This window comes from Pelmatolapia mariae, linkage group LG17, assembly GCF_036321145.2.
Source record: "Pelmatolapia mariae isolate MD_Pm_ZW linkage group LG17, Pm_UMD_F_2, whole genome shotgun sequence".
NCBI lineage: Eukaryota > Metazoa > Chordata > Actinopteri > Cichliformes > Cichlidae > Pelmatolapia > Pelmatolapia mariae.
Genome location: NC_086242.1, coordinates 23,493,683 through 23,511,847, shown reverse-complemented (window position 1 = coordinate 23,511,847; position 18,165 = coordinate 23,493,683). Strand labels below are relative to the sequence as shown.

The following is an 18,165-nucleotide window of genomic DNA, read 5'->3' as shown; positions in this document are numbered from 1 at the left end:
GTGTATTAAAGAGTGCGTTACTGTGTGTGTGTGCGCGCGCGCCTGTGTTTGGAGGCACAAAGGGCTCTCTGAAGGTTTTCCTCGGACTAAAATATTTGATTTTCTTGAAACAAATCTGGGTTGTCTTCCAGGAAGGAGGAGGTGGTGGAGGAAGAAACACAAACACTGCACACACAGTGTTTTACAGGAAACATTTGATTTAATTTCTCAGGAAAAAGTTCAGTCCAACTTTATTTGATCAGGATTTAAAGGGATAGTGCATTGCTTCATCACAGTAACTTATTCTGTTCACTTCCAGCTGACAGACCAGCTCAGCATGACTCACATTTCACAGTAATCCTTCTTTCTCCGATCCTGGGCCTCTGCAACAATGAGTGAAGTATGAAGCAGAGCAGGTGAGCATGCTCCTGTATGCTGATTATTCAGCTCCATGAAGAAACTTCATCCTGTCACTTTACACACTTCAGAACAAACTCAGGATTTAAATCTCAAGTTCTGTCTTTAAATTTCTGCTCTTTCCGTCAGACTTTCTGCTTCAACATTTGAAATGAAGTCTCTCAGAATCCAGACTTTTTATCTTCAAACATAAACTAATCTCAGACTGAACTTTAATCCCAAACCTTCAACAGGTTATGTTGCTTGATCAGGATTTACCGTCATGAGTTGATATTTATGCCACAAATTTACTCTTTTTGTTTCATATTGTAGACTTTCTACAAAGTATTCATCTAAATTTGTGTTCTCTGGATATAAAGTTTAATAAAAGGATTCTAGTATCACACATCAGTTTTTATGTAAAAAGTTTAAAACCCCACAGACACAAGCAATAAAGGCACATTTTAGTCTTTGGCTGCTTCAGTTTGTTCTAAATTTGATTTTTCTGATTTATATCCTGAAAACTCTTCAAAACTTTAACATAAGTGTAAAAATGTATATTTTTCCCTAATCTTAGATTTCAGATTTCAGTCTTTTTCTTCATCTGAAATGCGTCTCTCTGCATTACGAAGAAACATTCAGAACGTCTTCCAGGACCGCTGAATGGATGCCAGCGCTCTGCAGACTCTGCAGTAGCCTCTCCACTGTTGCTCGCTTCCCGTCAGCCCGCCTCCACTGAACCAGCCCAGCGAGCGCCGCCGCCTGAGAACTGAGGCTGTGATCGGACCGGCATCGAAACAGCGCCTCTGTCGACAGACCCAGATCCAATAGCACTGATTCCCACTCGGCACCGAGCCGCAACGCCAGCTGGGACAACTCTCGATCTGAAGGAACCCGCTGTAGAACCGATTCCGGGAGCCGACAGGCGTCTGCAGACAGGAAGGTCAAAGGAAATAATTCTGTAAACTTTCACCTATATAAAAAAAATTCATTGTTTACCTTTTTTTATTATCATAATGTCATTATCATCTCAGAACTAGAACCTCAGTTCTAATTTCAGATTCTGGATTTAATCCTGACTTTTATTTCTATTTCACAGTTTTTGTCATTTTTATTTCAAAATGTGAATTTTAATCGACTTTGAGTTCAAATTTCTAACAATAACACGAACAATAACACTTCTTTAAAAAAAGTTTCTTCGACATTCAGTTTAAAACTTTTTTTTAGACTTCTCTCAAAACCCAAAACTGTCACAAAAAAATCATGTTTAACCTCAGAATATGTACTTTTATGTTTTTTTGTCAAAATCTTTCATTTAAAAAACACAAAACAAAACACTTTTCAGTGTTAATCTTGATTCGTTGATTTTGAACTTAATGACTTATTTTCGATATAATTATTTCTTGTACACATCAACATATATATTCAGTTTTGCTGTTTTATAGGGAAAAGTCAGATGTATCAAAAACTCAAAACTGTAATTGAATTAATAAAATGAATTTATTTTTTAAATAACATAAAATATGACTTATTTTTATTTGCTTAGACAAAGACTTTATTCAGGTTTAACTGAAGATTTTTTAAATAGAATTTCTAATAATTACTTTTAAATTTATTCTTAGATTACATGTTTATTTTAATTTTAAAATTCTGAAATTCTCTTTAAACTAATTGTTGAATTTGGAGTTTGTCATTCTGAAATATCACAAATTCAGACTTATTTAAAATCTGGACTAAATTTTCACATTTCAAGAAGAAAAAAAAGCAGACTTTGATCGACTGATTTATATTTGACCTCTTCAGGTTTATTTCATAATATCAAATTCATCTAACAGATTTCCAGTTTAAACTGTTTTAAATCTGAACATTGCTTTGGTTTGTAAACATCTTATTTTAAATGTTATCTCCAAATGTTTGAATGTTTGGTTTGTAATGTCAGGATTGTGACGTTTTCAGTTTAACACCCTCATAAGGACAAACAGAAGTGAATGGATTGGATTGGGCAACTCTGAGCCCGTTGGTGCTCTGCAGGGTGCCGTTTGTTTGTAACCTCAGCTGGTTGATCAATTCGAACTTTCCGGGGGTCGAACAAACACTGAAGCGTGGTTACTGTGACCTCACAGGAAAACATGATGCCAACAGCTCATAGTATTTTTTCTGTTGTTGTTGATGCTGCCGTCCAATGAATGAAGACCAAACGGCACAGCCCTCCCACCACCGCCCGCCTACGTTAAAATACTGAGAACTGAAGTTACAGCAAAAACCAGTGACAGCAGAACAAATAAAGTTTATTCAAACGGCCAGAACACAAACAAGTGTAGAATGTTTTTGCCTTTTTCTGCTTCAAATGCTGACATCACTGAATCCATGCACGGCAGGCGTGAGCCCACCAAAACCTATTTTAAAAAAACTAATTTAAGAGACCTCATGGAAACTCATGGCACTGTTTGAACTTTTAGGACTTAGTTTTTAAGTGGCTGTCAGCATTAACATTAAAACATTTTTAACATTATAAAATGTAAGATATACAGAATTTGAAAAACAAACATTTCCCAGATGAAGAAAATAAAGTTAAAGCTAAATGTGCTGTAAGTAAATGTTTCCATTTAAAGCTCTTTTAGATGTGAAAGATCTTCCTTTAAAATCAAACGATGTGATGTTTAGGCTCTGACGGCCTCCATGCCGCTTCTTCGGCTAAGCATGGAGCCACGCTCACTAATATTGCTAAGAAACAGAGTCTACTGATCATCAACGAGCGGCCTACAAAATGGCATCACACCTATGTCAGCTTTGTGTTCAGTATGCTAAAGAACATGGATGATATACTGAACATATACCAGAGCAACATGTTAAGCTGAAGTCTATGCATGAGGCAGTACCTTTTGGTTAGTGCCAGCGATTGTCGGGCGTGGTCAGTAAACAGGAAATTGTTTGTTGTTCTGTATGTTGCTGGTTGGGTTTTAAAATCTGTGATTATGTATCTGCCATTTAGAGAGGAAGGGGGAATTTAAGTGTCCAATCACGTTATTGACCGCGAGTTGTTTCCACCTGTCAGGTAACGAGCTAACGTTACCATGGTGATGGTATTCTTTGTAATTCATTGTGACCAACTGACAACTGAAGTGGGCATGGCTCTCCTCTCACCAAATGACCTTTAAAATCCAAACTGCTGCTGTAACCTCCTAGGACCTGGCGTCCACATATGTGGACATCACATTTTGGGTTGTCTAGACCAAAATACTAAATTTTGCTCTACAAGGGCCTGATATCCACTTACGAGGACATAGTGCCACTGTTCTATCGAAAATTTAAACAAATGTCCTCATATGTGGATCTAATTTTTCTCAGAAACAAAAATCAGGTAAAAAATAAAAAAATCTGGTAATTCTTTGTTTTTACATTCATCGGGTCCCAATCAGCCCAAGCATCAAAGAGAAATTAAAAATGCATGCCATGGAAGAGTTCGGGTCTTAGGAGGTTAAGAAGGTGCTCTGCAGGTGTGAGAGGGCCTCTCTGCTGCCGCTGATCAGACCGACCCCACACCAGGTAACTAGTGATGGCTAAACTCTGACCGTCTGAGGGGTAGTGAGACGCCTCAGACGCCTACAGATCAAAAATAGAACATCTGCTGGCATCTGTCTGTCCGTCTGATCACTTCATTAATCACTGAAAGAGCTTCATTTTGCCCAAAACACAGTTTACCATCAGCTGTGACAATGATGGAGTATCAAATCCACAAAGTTTGGGTTAGGTGGATAACTGTTGATCACATTATTGTATTAATAGATGAGTGCTGTTGCTTTTTACTCAGCTTCTGATGGAAGCTGCAGATTATTTGTTTCATTAACTTTAAACTGAAAGCATCCACAGTCCCGTGATGAAGATGTGCTTCGGGCTAGACTGAAGGAAGAGGACAGTCTTCCTCTCGGGCTTTAATCAAAGTCAGGAGGCTCGTTAAGACTAATGCTCCGCGTTCAGACTTCCAGCTCACAGGATGACTTCAACCTACAGGAAGTCCTGCACGATTCATTTGGATTCATTTTATAAATAAAAATCCACATTTTCAAATTAAAGTCAAAACAAATTTAAAATTCTAACCTTGTTTGTCTGAAGTTTACAATTTCTGGATTAAAAGTGACAAAGTTGTGAATTTTATGAATCCAAGTTATGAGATTAGTGTGAACTATACAAATCTAAGATTTGCATTTGAGGATTGAGCCAACAGAGAGAAAGTTACATTTAACACTAAAAGTCTGAGTCTTTACATTTTAGTTCAGATTAGGACAGAGATGACAGGATTAGACGGTCAGGATTCCGCATCAATACTTTGTCAGCACGACGTGGGACTTTCCTGGAAAAAACAATTAAAATCAGGGAACCCGAGAACAGCTGCAGCAGGAAAATTCTGGGAAACTAAACTCAGATAAAAATAAAACGAGGGGATTCTGAGAGGCTGAAAACCCTCCACTCAGAGGAGGAGGAGGAAGAGCTTGTTTTCCTGCCCAGGCCTCCGTCGTCCACCTCCTCTTTTTATTGCCTCCCTCTTGGTTTCCAGGAACCTGGCAGCAGCTTCCCAGCCGGATGTTTGGGATCACATTCACATGATGCTGATTCTGCATAATCCCAAACCTTCTTGGAGCAGATCAGTCTCCTCCCATTTTTCTAAGTGGGGAATTTGTTCTGCTGAACACTTCGACTCCTCTGATTTTGATAAATGTTAAATAGTGTATCATATTTGCTACATAATTTTTAGTGGGTTTTTTTTAGACTTCTAAATCATCAGTGTGATTTCCCCCCTAAATATAAATGGCACTATCCATTTTTAAGCAATTAAAAAAAGCCAAATGCAGCAAATGTGATACAAATTAAAAGTCATATATGAAAATTGAAATGTAATTAATGTTTTAAATAAATTTGTCAGATGGTTCAATAAACTGTTGATTTTCAAAAAATTTTATTTTCTGGAAATTATTTCATGGTTCAGTCCTCAAATCAGACAATATTTCCATGAGGTTTGGTTAAATTAAATGTGACCCACTCACAGTGGTCAGAGTCTTTGATGTAGTCCACGTTACAGAGGTCCAAGAGAAGTGGTCTTACACCTGGACCTGGTCACACTGGATGTAGTCTCCTCGGACAAACATCAGTGACCTCTGACCCTCGTCTGATCCTAAAACAGGCCCCAGAGGCTGATCTGTGTCCTGGATCTGGTTTGATGTCAGCAAACAGGCTAAAATACCTGTGCCACATGTTTCTGCCGACAAGACTTCCGGGTTTATGTAGTGACGTATGATTCCCCCGCACCCTGATTGGTCTTACCTGTGGGTCCGGGTTCATGTGGGGTCTGGAGCTCCTGCAGCAGTCGGTCCCGGACCCAACTGAAGTCCTCTAGGGACCGCAGGAAGGATTGGAAGGCCCGGGGCCCGCGGCTCGGCAGGAGGTCCAGGAGCCTGAGGGTCTTCTGTCTCTCCGTGGACCGGGACTCGATGTCCTCCACCTGCGCGTCTGTTAAAATCTCCTCCTGGTACAGAAACGGAACGATGGTTTCGCTGACCAGTAGCTGGCCGGACAGCTCCAGTCGGTGTTTTCGGAGGACGGCTCTGTGTGCCGGGTCCATTTCACCGAAACCCGACTAATTAGCTCATAAAAATAAGCAGTTCCACATCATTAAACTAGTCCTTTGTGTCAGCTGTACAACTACCTTTCAACTGCTCTGTGTTTTTGTGCTCGGGTGGAAACAAGCAGGCGGAACCAAAGTCTTTGCTAATCACGTTCCGTTCACATTTTTTTTTATGGTAATACAATCTAAAATTTGCTTAGATTGGTGGTTAATTATGGGATCTATTTGCGTGGAAGGATTGGTTAGTCATCGATCTTAAATTCGGCATGCGTTTATACCCCGGATAAAATTAACTTTGAGGGAAAACAGATTTTATGCAGATTGCTTCTGATAAGATGATTTCTGGTGACGTAAATGTACGCCGAAGTTCGGTGAGAAGCCTCGCAGAGCGTTCCACTTTACTGATCAATATTCTTGATTAATAAATCCACAAGGAAACCTCAAAAACAAAGTATTGAATTAGGTTCAGCGTACCAGAGCATCGAGCAACGTTACCTAACACACAGCATTAGCTAAAACCAAGGGTAATTTTATAGATACAAGATATTTTTTATTAATAAAAAAAGAAAATAACGTTTATAAAATTTCTGCCGAATTCATTAAAAAAGCCACAATCTGACCAAAGAAGTTAATATATTTGTTATATATGAGATACTTACATTTAGGAATTCAAAATAAAATTACCAAACTGAAAGATTTTCCATGGAGTTCACAAAACCTCGTGTCACACTGTCCTTTATTACGAGCTTTTATTTTCAAAGACCAATTTACAGTTAACTGAATCTGTTTTTGACATTGTTATTGATAATATGTGATTCATATGTTTATTTGTGCTTTCATTTCTGTTTTTATGACTGAAGGACAATCTTCGTACAGGCAACCAACATGAAAAAACATGTTATTCTTTTTTAAAATTAAAAGTGACAGGGATTTAAACTGTAATTAACTGAAATTAAAAACCTTTTTCGCACGTCAAAATTTTGTGTCTATTTTTCACGTGTTTAATGACATCACTGAGATTTTTTATTTTTTTTTACTCATTTAATTTCCAGTCAGATATGAGGTTCTACTGATAGATCTGCAAATATGTATGTAATATGTTTTTAACTTAATCCTGTTTCTGGATTTAATGTCCTTCCAAAACATACATTTCAAAACATGAAATGTAAAAAACACAGCTTCATGTGTTTAAAGACTTCTAAAAAGAAAAATCATTTAAAATGAAAAACAGTACACTGAGACAAATTCATAAAGCTGACTACTGCACAATGTTCTCATTTGCACATTTAAAAATGTGGGGAAAAGAATCTAAATTTTTACATCTTTAATTTAAAGCACCAGGAAGTTTAATCATGAACATTTGTTATTTCTACAAATCTAGAAAATGAATGGAATAACTTGCAGCAGATCTTGCTAGAAGAACTTCAACAACAAATATGACCAGTCTATAAACACGTTTCAGGTTTCCTGGCACACTCAGGCTTCCATAAAGAATGGGCCTTCATAAACTAACCACAGAAACAAAATTTAACAGAGAGATTTTATTAGCATCATTTGTTTCTTTGTGTTATGTTTTTATTTAAAAAAAATCTGATTATTAATGAAGATATTCAGCTTTTTCCTTTCAATAAATGATAAAAAAACATTTATTACACACATACCTGGGCTTCCATAGTTTTGTCCTGTGGGTGTGAATCAATAACAGCATGAAGTATAAGCAGCAGTGAGACATTATTGATGAGGCACCATATAAAATTTATTGATCTCCTGGTGGGAGCTGATCAGTTCATCGTTTACATGCTTCAGAAACATACCAGAAATACAGACACGATCAATAAATACTTTATCAAATCACAGGGGCTGCGATATGTACAAGAACGCGCACACGCCCTGCCTGCTTGGCGCATCCATGCTTAATTCAGCTGCTCTTTGTCATCTTCATCATGGAACTGGTCAGATATCAAGGCTGAAGCACAAACAAACACCCTGATTGGCCCTCCTTATACACACAACACAGGACACACCCTGTTTACCTGAGCAGCTATATGACCAAACAGCTCTGCCCCTTCTCCTTGGCCGATGCTGAGCTGTGATTGGATGTTTGAAAATGATTCTAAAGAAAGGTGACAGAACGTGAGCATGCAGCGTCGACGCCCCGTACCCGATCAGGGACAACTTGATCAAAACATAACATGGTCACTTGTGTAACCTTCGTTTCTACGGTAACAAACAGGTTGAATCCATGACTAACTGATTTTTTTCATTAAATTAAGTGCTTGCATGTCTGTTGGATTAATGAGATAACCACAAGACTCCACAGGCCCCCCCAAAAAAAATGCAATTTTTGAATGAAGTTTGGTTAAATGTGCTCCAGAGACTCAGCATTAACCATCAACACTGGTGGGTGAATATGAATCCTAAAAACAAAAGCTTTTTAATGAGGCTTGGTCAGGGTTTGTTAAACATTCTCCAGTCAGTCATGAAGATGTAAAATGAATTTGAATTTCTGAGGTTTGGTCAAGGTCGGTGTGACTGAACATGTTTGTGAAATGTGGTGGTTCAGCGGGTTTTGTTTTGTTTGGAGACATATTTGAGACTAAGACCGTTTAATCCAAATCACACCCGCTTGCACCACATTTCTGGGGATTTTTCTTTTACACTGGGGGTAAAACAAGAACTTTTTGTAAGCAGGAAAAACCCTGATGATTATGATGACGACAACAACAAAGATGGTGCTGAATTTACCGGACTAACTACTAACACCAGCAGGATATATTTAGATTTTTGAATTGAGTTTGGCTGAATTGTAGTTAAAGGTTCCTTCCTGAGTAAGGGCTCGAAGCTAGAGATATGGTGTCAGTGAGACTTCCTGGTAAAATAAAGTAAAGATATAAACATATTTTTTAACCAGGTCTTAGTGTCTGTGCTGAATTTAGGAGACCATGATACTGGTAATAAAAACATAGGATATTTAAATTGAGTTTGGTTGGAAGGTCTTCACACAGCCTGAAGCTGGTTCATTGCTGCAGACCGAGGTTATTTGATGAACTGAGCTTTGAAAGTGTGCCTTTCCGTCTCCTTGCTACAGAATTAACAGGTCCTGCACCTTTTCTTACACTGTGATTGGCTCAGAGCTGTAAACTGAGTATTTACTACATGCAGGTACAAAGTCTGAGGAGCTTGTTTTGATTCTGAACGTCCACGAGGACACCTCGACTCTCCGCCTCACCAGCGTTCACTGTCACAGGCTGTATGTCGGCCAATCAGAAGGCTCTGTTTACTTGTGTTTACAGGTGGGACTGGCAGGCTCTGAATGGTGGAGAAAAATGGAAAATTATTCTATTTCCTGATTTTTGTTTTCCTTCTGTTAATTATTTCCACAGAAACTTTCCAACATGAAGAGGCCGAATAATCAATCCAAAGATCAATTAGAAAATCAATCTGGAACCGCTGATTGGTCTAAAATATTTTTTTCTTTTTTTTCCTTTTTTTTTTTCCACTGATCAAATAATCAATAACTTAATGGGAACAATAATTACTAACTTGATCAATAACAAATGTTTAAAAATGTGAAAAAAAAAGGTTAATCAATAATCGATTAATAGTCATTTTTCAACACTTAAATTACTGTGACCAGGTTGAAAGAGGTCACATATGGAGGACCAACATGGCCAAAACTCTGCATGAAATTATTAAAAACACACAAAATAATGAAGTTATAAGATGGGACATATTTCAGTATTTGTCTCATTTTGTATTAACACCGCCATTAGTTTTATTTACACTTTTTTCAATTTTTGAATTTATTTAAAAATATTTTAAATAAAAATATACATTTATATTTTAGTTTTGTTTCTGTTCTTTTTTGCCTCTGTATTTCCCTCCATATTTTCAAAGCTTATTTACTTTAAGTAAAGTCATACAAATAAAAAAGCAAAGAAAACATATTAAAGAAATAATTTTAAAGTTTTAATATTTGTTTTTATTTATTTTGTTTAGTTAAGTCATTTCAGTCCTCGTCTTTTAAAAGCATACTTTCTTCTGATTGGCCAGCTTCTGGACACCCACTGTTTACTTTAGATTTGAAATAAAGAGAAAAGCTAGTAACTCATGAAGCCCACAATTTGCTGTTTATGTTCTTCTGACACCAGACTCCATTCAAAAAAAGTCATTTTAAGTAGGCCTGCTACAATTCGTTGCTATAATTGATGATGTTGACTAAGATGCATCCTATAGTAAAACCACATGAATGCGTTTTTGTAATAGCAATACACTACAGGAAGCTAAGGGGGCACCATCGCCTCTATGACCTGGCAAGACTGCACTCACTACTAATGAAGAAGAACATTGTGCGAACAGCAAAAGCAGATGACAGAAGTAAACTGAAAGGGAGATTAAATTAAAAAAAAAAAAAAAAGTTTAAGTATTTTACAGAAATTAAACACAGTTAAACCAGACTGTGCTAAACGGAGCTTTCCTTCCACGACTGCAGTGCACGAGCATTTCAAACGCTGCCACCCTAGAGCTGTTACATCAGCTCTGATGAGTCCGTTATTGAGAGTTAAGTCAGTGCGTCACATTGATACCTTGTTCATGTTCGTACAGTAATGTTTATTTTAGCTTACCTGTCAGAAACCTCTCAGGATGACGCTTGCTAAGCATTTCAGTTTTGCTAGCCAATGAGTGAAATCCAATAGCAAACCAGTACATTTCTGAAAAGAGGCTGATGCACCTCTCAAATTGCTGAAATAATGACAGAGAGCATCTTCAGCATGTTTATCAGCAGCTGGGAACATCATCTCAAAGACAAGAGTGAGCTTTACTCCAGAGCATGTCTACTGCAGTTGTGAATTCATGAACTGAGTCATCTGTAAACTTTGGAAACTTGTTATTTTGAACCTGAACAAAAAAAAAAATAAAAATAAAAATCTTTTTTACATTTTTTAATTTAATTCAAAGCTTTATTCGAGCTTATGGACACTTTTTTCTGTTTAAAGTAGCACTTTAATTTATGTTCCTTAATATTTTATTCACTTCACTTTTATTCTGACCGTGCTATTGAGTAATGCTAAAGATACATTTGATTATTTTCAAATTCACACGACAACAGGGTGACAGTCACAGGTGGGCAGACCTAAGAAGGTGAGGTCCTGGAGCCTAGAACAGGAGGTTTGCCCACAGAGACAAGAGTTACTGAAATAATCGTTGACTAATTGAAGAAAAATTGACAGATTAGTCAACTACCAATCTTTAGTTGGAGCTGTAATTTAAAGGGAATGTTTTCCAAACCTGTGCAAATCTGTGATTCATCTGCAGAGCAAACCTGAAAACTAAAAGAATAATTTATTTTTTATTGTTTTCATGAAGGTAAATAAAATATTCTTGTTTTTATTTATAAAAATAAATTCTGGGGCAGCCCAATAGTGCCACATTTTCCCCTCTGCATCACTCAAAGTGTCGACAAGCAAAATTAATAACAAAGCTTTTTTTTTTTTTTTAAATAATGGTATTTGTAATATGACGTTTCATAGAACCATGGTAACATCAGTGACTCTTTAACCACTGTAAACATTAATACCTTAAGATGCCAGGAGGGGGGCTTACTTCAGATTTATCTGGTCCACTTTAAAAATCAGCATACGGATTCAGGTGAAAATGGACGTTCTGAAAAGTGATGATCTGGTAAAGGTGAGGGGATGACGAGGTGTCAAGTCATCGCAGAGCAGAGAGGTAGCTGTGGTCAGGAGGGGTCATGTGACACGGCGTTTCCATCAGACCTTTCCCCTCTGACTCCGGCGTGATTGGCTGCAGACTCACAGAGCACATCGACACTGCAGCTTATTGCGTGACCCTGTAGAGCAGCACACGATGGGATCGGTCAGTGGTAAGATGACATCAGTCCTTACACATTGTAGGCGTAATCCGTCAGGTAGTCCTTTAGTCTGTTGGGCAGCGGCAAATCCTGAACCTGCCGTGTCCTTTGGTTGATGGTGATGCGACAGAGGTGCTGCAGGGTTGGCGTGGAGGTGTACACGGGTTTGGTGAGTAGCAGCTGCACTGTGCCATTAGGCGGCACCGGAGAGACCCGAGAGTTTGATGCTGCCGCCGCCTTGTCGCTGCTCCTGGACAGCTGGACGTAGTACTCGACCAGGTGGACCACACTCTTGAACTGCTTCAGCTTGGGCTTCACCAGGACCACCGAGTCCAGCTTGAACTTGCCGTGTTTGAACTCGATCCGCAGGTTGGTGGGACCTGCTGACGTCATGGCGGAGATGGTGAACAGGTAATCTCTCTGAGAGCTGTCCCGCAGCAGGAAGGTGCCTTCAGAGGTGTCCTGCAGGATCTCTTTGGCTTCATTAGCCGTCAGACTGCCCCAGTACCAACCTGACAGTAAGCAAGAAAATGAACTTCAGAATAACCCTTTATCTCAGCTCATCCTCTCTCTGAAACCACCCGTTTTAACCTGTCTCATTAAAAGCTCAGTTTGTTCTGATTAGCCAACTTTTGGAAGCCTGCTGAGGGGCAGCACCCAGTGACTGAGCTGTCTGTATGTGTCAGTGTTTGGAGATCACCAACTGTCTTGCTTAGACCATATCTTAATCTGAAACCACGCCCCCAGTCTCCCATGCTGTTCCAACAATAAATAATTACTCAAAGTCTTGGTTGGAAACAGGACTTCAGAAACCAACAGGTGACGTCACTGTCGCTCACCGCACCTTTATACTGGACACCTTTCACTGTTCCCCTGTCTGTCACTGAATGCAGCAGCTGTGGTGCGAAACGGCCCAAACCAGCCAAGGAGACCTTTAGAGACGGCAGTGCCGCTCATGTTATGAGCTGAGAATGAAATCAATCAGCTGATTTGTGGCGGCTGGATACCTGATGACTTGCTGCAACGTCTCTGGAGCTGTTAACCATCATGCTTTAAAGAAAAATCTGCTGTGTTTGTGATTTTTCAGCCTCCTGAATGGGACCATTTGATGCACTAAGTTGAGCCTTTTTAGTTTCGGATGTGCCCCCCTAACTCTGCCAAAAAACACAAGAGGATGGAAACTCCACCTGCTGGGCTTTGGTTTCCAGCTGTTCTCCTCTGGATGGAGACTGTGGAGGCGTAAATCTTTCCTACCCGTGTTTCTGAGCTCCTTCATGGCAGCGGCAATGCGGCTCTCGTCAGATTCCACAGCTCCGGTATTGTTGTCGGCTCGTCTGTCACCCTCTATGGTTTCCGTGGACTCGGAGGACTGGCAGGTCATTGGATAAATCCGACCTTCAGGCCCACAGCTGAGACATGGACAAGGTCTACAGGGTGCAACTGCTCACACCACGGTGTCAAAGTCCTGGAAGTTCAGAAGAAAAACCAGTGAAGAAGAAAATTCTGACAGGAGGCTTGCACACCAGACTCCACTCAAAAAAGTTATGATTTAAGACAAAGTTAATCCAAAAATACTTTAGAGCCTGAATGAAGTCTGAAAACATTTTTAACCAGAAACTCAAAAAGAGAAAGTTGTATTTCTCAACATTTCAGCGTTTTTTAAGTTCACGTGAGCCGGTAAATAAAGGAGCTTTATCTTTAAGATGATATTACTCATAAAGACAGATCAGACAGAGGCAAATTTATGTCTCAATAAATAATCAATCAGCTGACTGTAAAACATGAGATTGACTCATCACCTCAAAATAAATAAGTAAATAAATAAATTCAGGACTAAAACAAACAGGTATACTGTCTCTCTCATACCAAACTCCAGTCAAAAAAAGTGCAGATTTAAGACCAAACTGATTAAAATAGTTTAAAATGGTTGGGTGTCAGATTTGTAGATTTTTTGGGGGAGGAGGCTGAATGTTTTTGAACAAAACCTGACATCTGAACTCTGCAGAGGTATTTTTTTTTTGTCCAAACTGAGAGAAATTAGTAAAAAAAACAAAACAAAACAAAACAAAACAAAAAAGCCAAAAATCACATTCTTTTCCTGGCTCTTCGTCATTATTTAAAAAATTTTAAGTTCATATGAGACAATAAGAAAGGAATTTCAACTTTAAACCTTAACCATAATCACAAACACACATCAGCTAAAAACAAGAAACTTTAAAGTCAAAAATGCCAAAAGACTGACGATGTAAAACAAAAAATGTACATAGTGTCTATCAAAGAGTATTGTTTATTTCTTCACTACTGGAAGGTTTTCAACTGAGCAGTATTTTTTCTCTCTTACCAAATTCCAGTCAAAAAAAGTCCAGATTTATGACCACTGGTTAAAACTGCTTGGTGTGGCATTTGTGTGGCCTTTAAAAAATAAATAAATAAATAAAAATAAAAAATCAATATTCACCATAACTATCATTAAAGTGTTTTAAAGACTGGGGAGAAATAAAGCAATAATAAAAACTAAGTTAAAACATTTTAGACGGGCACTCTGCCGAAGTCCCTTTAATGCTTTTATATTTGAGTAAATAGTGGAAATCATTCAGATGAGAAATTTGTTGAAGGGTTCGGTGTGTTACTCCTGTCCTCTGTTAGGTTAACTCTGTGTTATCTCACATTCCTGAGCACTTACGTAACTTACCTCTGCAAAGACAAACCTCCAAACGTCTTTCAGAGACCAGCTTCTTTATTCTGTGCAGCAGATAAAGTGGCAGTTTTAAATTAACTCAGGTGGAAGGTGAAATCTTATTAACTAAACTAATAGAGTAAAGAGACACCTTAAAAAGTTCCTCGTCTGTCCATCTTGAAACAAATGCTGTTTGACTGCTTTGTGTTTAAACAAAGAAAGTATATGTGAATGTTTCAGCACATAACAGCAGACTGAAGTTAGATTAATTCATTTTTCCACCTTTAAAAGCAGTCAGGTGAGGTGGTTCTTGTTCAAAGTGGACTTTGGAGGACAGGCCACATGTTTACATTCCAGGCAGCCTTAAAGCAGCTGAATTTCTTATGGAGATCTTGGTGAAAGATCTCCATATTTCCCCCGTGGAATAACCTGCTTAGTATTCAGGCTAGCAGGGCAAACACAAGAAGAAACGGAATAAATACAGGCTGCTTGTTCCTGTGTGCACAAATCAGTACTGCACTCTGATGTCTTGTTGTTTACAACGGTGGCTTCCGTGAAGAATGAGAATTACAAGAATTTTAACTGAATTTGGAAAAACTGGGCTATTTGGAAAAAGCAAACTAAGCATACAGTTTAAAACCTGCTGTGAGGTTTTATGTCTGACTGCAGAGGACAAAGGACGCAGAAATCACTGTTTTTAAAAGCGACTTTGCACTCAGTGACCTCGGAAACAAATTAAATGAGTCGATTTTACAATAGAATTTGTTAAAAAAAATTCTGCATGTATAGCTAAAAATACTAATAATAATAATAGTGTAATATTTGGTGTAACCGAGGAACAGGCTGTCAGGAAAGAACAAATATTCTGTTTTGTTGTTTTTTTACGCCGAGGTCATAAAGAAATATTACAGTGGCTTCGAGTTTAAATTGTATTTGGCGAAACAGCAGTGAGTAGTGCAAAATTAATTTATTTTATTACAATTAAAATTGAACGCTGATGTAACTTTGTGGACGGAATAGAAAGGAGAGCTGTGTAAAGCAGGACACATAAATCCGCTTGTTTTTATTCAAATCTACACAGCTGTGGGCACGGAGTTACATTAATTTGGAAGAATTTTGAGTAGAATTTGGTATAACATGAACAATTCTCCAAGTATGATTAAAAAAAAGAGAGCCCTTCCTAAAGCAAAACCTGGACGGGGAGTTCGTTATTGTGTGCCGAACTGAAGAATGGGCTGTAAAAATAGCGGGAAAATTAGATTATTTCGTTTTAATCAGATGCGAACACCAAGGTCACCGAGAAGCTTTAAAATTATTCTAAATGTGAACGCAATTCGACAGGCAGTGGAAGGGCTCCCATTATTCTGGGGGAAATAATCGAATTTGGGAGCACAGGTCAGTGCAGAAGCCTCTGTGCAGTCTGGAGCGTATTATCGGCGTGTTACTTGTCCATTTGGGTGCGTGTTTACCCACCTGGTTTGAGTTTTGGTGACATGTTGGTGACAAAAACAAGCACACGCACCTGACTGCTTTACGTCCTGCTAGTTGCTGTCTAGCTAAAAGTCACGGCGGGCTCAGCAGCGCTGCCGCCGATGTGTCCTCCGGGGGCCCCCGACATGTCCCCAATAACACTTCTAGTCCAAATCCCGGGAAACGCTCCGCTGCTGTAGCTTCTTCGTTATTTTCTTGTCTTTCCCGATTTACAAATGGCGGGTTACAGCGCAGATAAACGGAGGTCCCTGTCGTCTCTCTGACACCCAGTCCCACCCGGGGAGCAACCGCGCACCGGCAGCTACCGGAGAGACCGAAAGGCACCGAGCGGGTCCTAAACGAGCGTCCGAACGTCCGTCAGAGAGTTGGACACAACCGAGTCCAGCAGCTGCCTAAGAACCAATGTCACCATAAACACAAAGGCAGCATTTCCAGGAACTTTCCAGGAACACGGTCACGTGGTGCCACGATTTAAGGTGGACTGACGCATGCGGCTGTTGGTCCTCCTGTCTCTGTAAGGACCCACCTGGAGTCACTCACACGCACACGCACACGCTCTCTCTCTCTCTCTCACTCTTTCTCTCTCATTAAACTCAAACCAGGTGTTAATGCCCACACAGAAAACAAAGTAAAGATCACCCATGTTGCAGTGCTGCATCCCTTAGTCTCAACTAGCGCCTCCTACATGTCACTTTGAGAGTAACACTGTTTAACCCTTGTATGGTGTTCGGGTCTGTGAGACCCGTTTTCAGTTTTTTTCAAAAGAAAAGTTAGACAATTAATTATTTTTTTTAACCTGAAATTCATTGGCTTTGGCTTATTTTCTGTGAAGAACATAAATCCGAACAAATTTTCAACGACCTCATACTGTACCTCCCCCCACGCATTTACATTACATACAAGGTGTTCGGGTCCACTGGACCCAGGTCTAATAAAAGTGTTGAAAGTGTAGGTCCTGTGTTCCCACACTCTGTCTTCCTCCTTTCTGGTGCTGCTGATAGTGTTTTCTTCCCCTCCTGCTCCCGCACAAAGTTGCAACATTGTTGAAAATTCAACTATCAACACCGTCTGCTCTTACATTCCCGCACATTTTACCCGCTCTCTTGCGGGATCCAAATTTTATTTTCTCATACCCTGTACCACCTGCAGATTAGGCGCATAATAATATAAATAAGACTTTGCCAGTGGGGTTCTTTATCACAACTGATCAAGATGGCAAACGATTATCTGCTGCGAGGGCCTTCCAATTGATTTTGGAAGAGAGAGGAGCTTCGGATGATGATGTTGAGGAAGAGGTTTCAGAATATTTCACATTTCTGAAAATTCAGAGTCTGACAGTGACTTTGAAGAAGAGGATGAGGTTGAGCACCATTTAGTAACAAAACGAAGACGAGTACCCCATCAGCAGCCAGCTCCAGGACCAGTACAAGCCCACCAGACAGCAAGTGAAGAAATATGGATGTCAATAAATGGTGAAATTGAATGGTCTTCTTGCCCAAGAAATGAGCCAGCCTGCAGAGCTGCTACTGTGATAAGCCAGGGCCAGCACGGCTGACAGTTACTCATGTGCAGGACATCAAGTCTTCATTTGAGCTTTTCATCCCAGATTCCATCCAGAAAATTATTCTGGATTGCAGTAATCTAGACGGAAGGTGTGTTTTTCGAGAGAGTTGGAAGAAGATGGACCAAATTGATCTAAGAACCCCAAAGGCCTACTTTAGGGTTCTTATCCTTGCAGAAGTTTTCAGGTCCAAAGGGGAATCCACAGAATCCCTGTGGGATGCAGAAACCGGCAGGAACCTTTCCGTGCATCAATGTCTCTGGAAAACTTCCACAAAATTTCCAGGATTATCCGTTTTGATAACCGAGACGACAGACCAGCTCGACGGCAGAGAGACAAGCTAGCTGCCATCAGGACAGTGTGGGATAAGTGGGTGCATCGCCTCCCCGTTTTACAACCCTGGGCCTAATGTCACCATTTATAAGCAGCTGATCCCATTTAGTTGTGAAACATATTGCTTCACGTGTAAATGTGTTGTGTCTTTCCACTCACTCCACTTGATTATAACTGATTTAATTTTTTTATAACATTTTACAAAAAAAACCGAGAAGCACATTAATTCATAAATG

The 18,165-nt window shown here is 39.4% G+C and overlaps 2 protein-coding genes across 6 annotated transcripts; both read right to left on the bottom strand.

The window, feature by feature from the left end:
- Nucleotides 1-204: 204 nt before the first annotated feature.
- On the bottom strand, nt 205-6,112 carry cradd (CASP2 and RIPK1 domain containing adaptor with death domain). The gene is made up of 2 exons (XM_063501298.1): nt 5,695-6,112; nt 205-1,304 (listed from the first exon to the last, which is right to left on the bottom strand). The coding sequence occupies exons 1-2, from the start codon at nt 5,990-5,992 to the stop codon at nt 1,000-1,002; spliced, it is 603 nt and encodes a 200-aa protein (XP_063357368.1). The 5' UTR covers nt 5,993-6,112; the 3' UTR covers nt 205-999.
- Nucleotides 6,113-7,262: 1,150 nt separating this feature from the next.
- Nucleotides 7,263-16,512, bottom strand: socs2 (suppressor of cytokine signaling 2). Of its 5 annotated transcripts, none has more exons than XM_063500651.1 (4): nt 16,067-16,512; nt 14,560-14,744; nt 13,122-13,332; nt 7,263-12,379 (listed from the first exon to the last, which is right to left on the bottom strand). In XM_063500651.1, the coding sequence occupies exons 3-4, from the start codon at nt 13,246-13,248 to the stop codon at nt 11,898-11,900; spliced, it is 609 nt and encodes a 202-aa protein (XP_063356721.1). In that variant the 5' UTR covers nt 13,249-13,332; nt 14,560-14,744; nt 16,067-16,512; the 3' UTR covers nt 7,263-11,897. The 5 variants fall into 5 exon arrangements, with proteins under 5 accessions (XP_063356721.1, XP_063356720.1, XP_063356719.1 ...); XM_063500650.1 differs by having other exon boundaries at nt 14,560-14,609; XM_063500649.1 differs by lacking the exon at nt 14,560-14,744 and having other exon boundaries at nt 16,018-16,512.
- Nucleotides 16,513-18,165: the final 1,653 nt, after the last annotated feature.

Excerpts from the sequence above, each read along its gene's own strand:
- cradd (XM_063501298.1), bottom strand. The coding sequence starts at position 5,992 with ATGGACCCGGCACACAGAGCCGTCCTCCGAAAACACCGACTGGAGCTG. Across the intron at positions 1,305-5,694 it reads ACATGAACCCGGACCCACAG|ACGCCTGTCGGCTCCCGGAA; the intron begins GTAAGACCAATC and ends TCCTGTCTGCAG.
- socs2 (XM_063500649.1), bottom strand. The coding sequence starts at position 13,248 with ATGACCTGCCAGTCCTCCGAGTCCACGGAAACCATAGAGGGTGACAGA. Across the intron at positions 12,380-13,121 it reads GAAGGAGCTCAGAAACACGG|GTTGGTACTGGGGCAGTCTG; the intron begins GTAGGAAAGATT and ends GCTTACTGTCAG.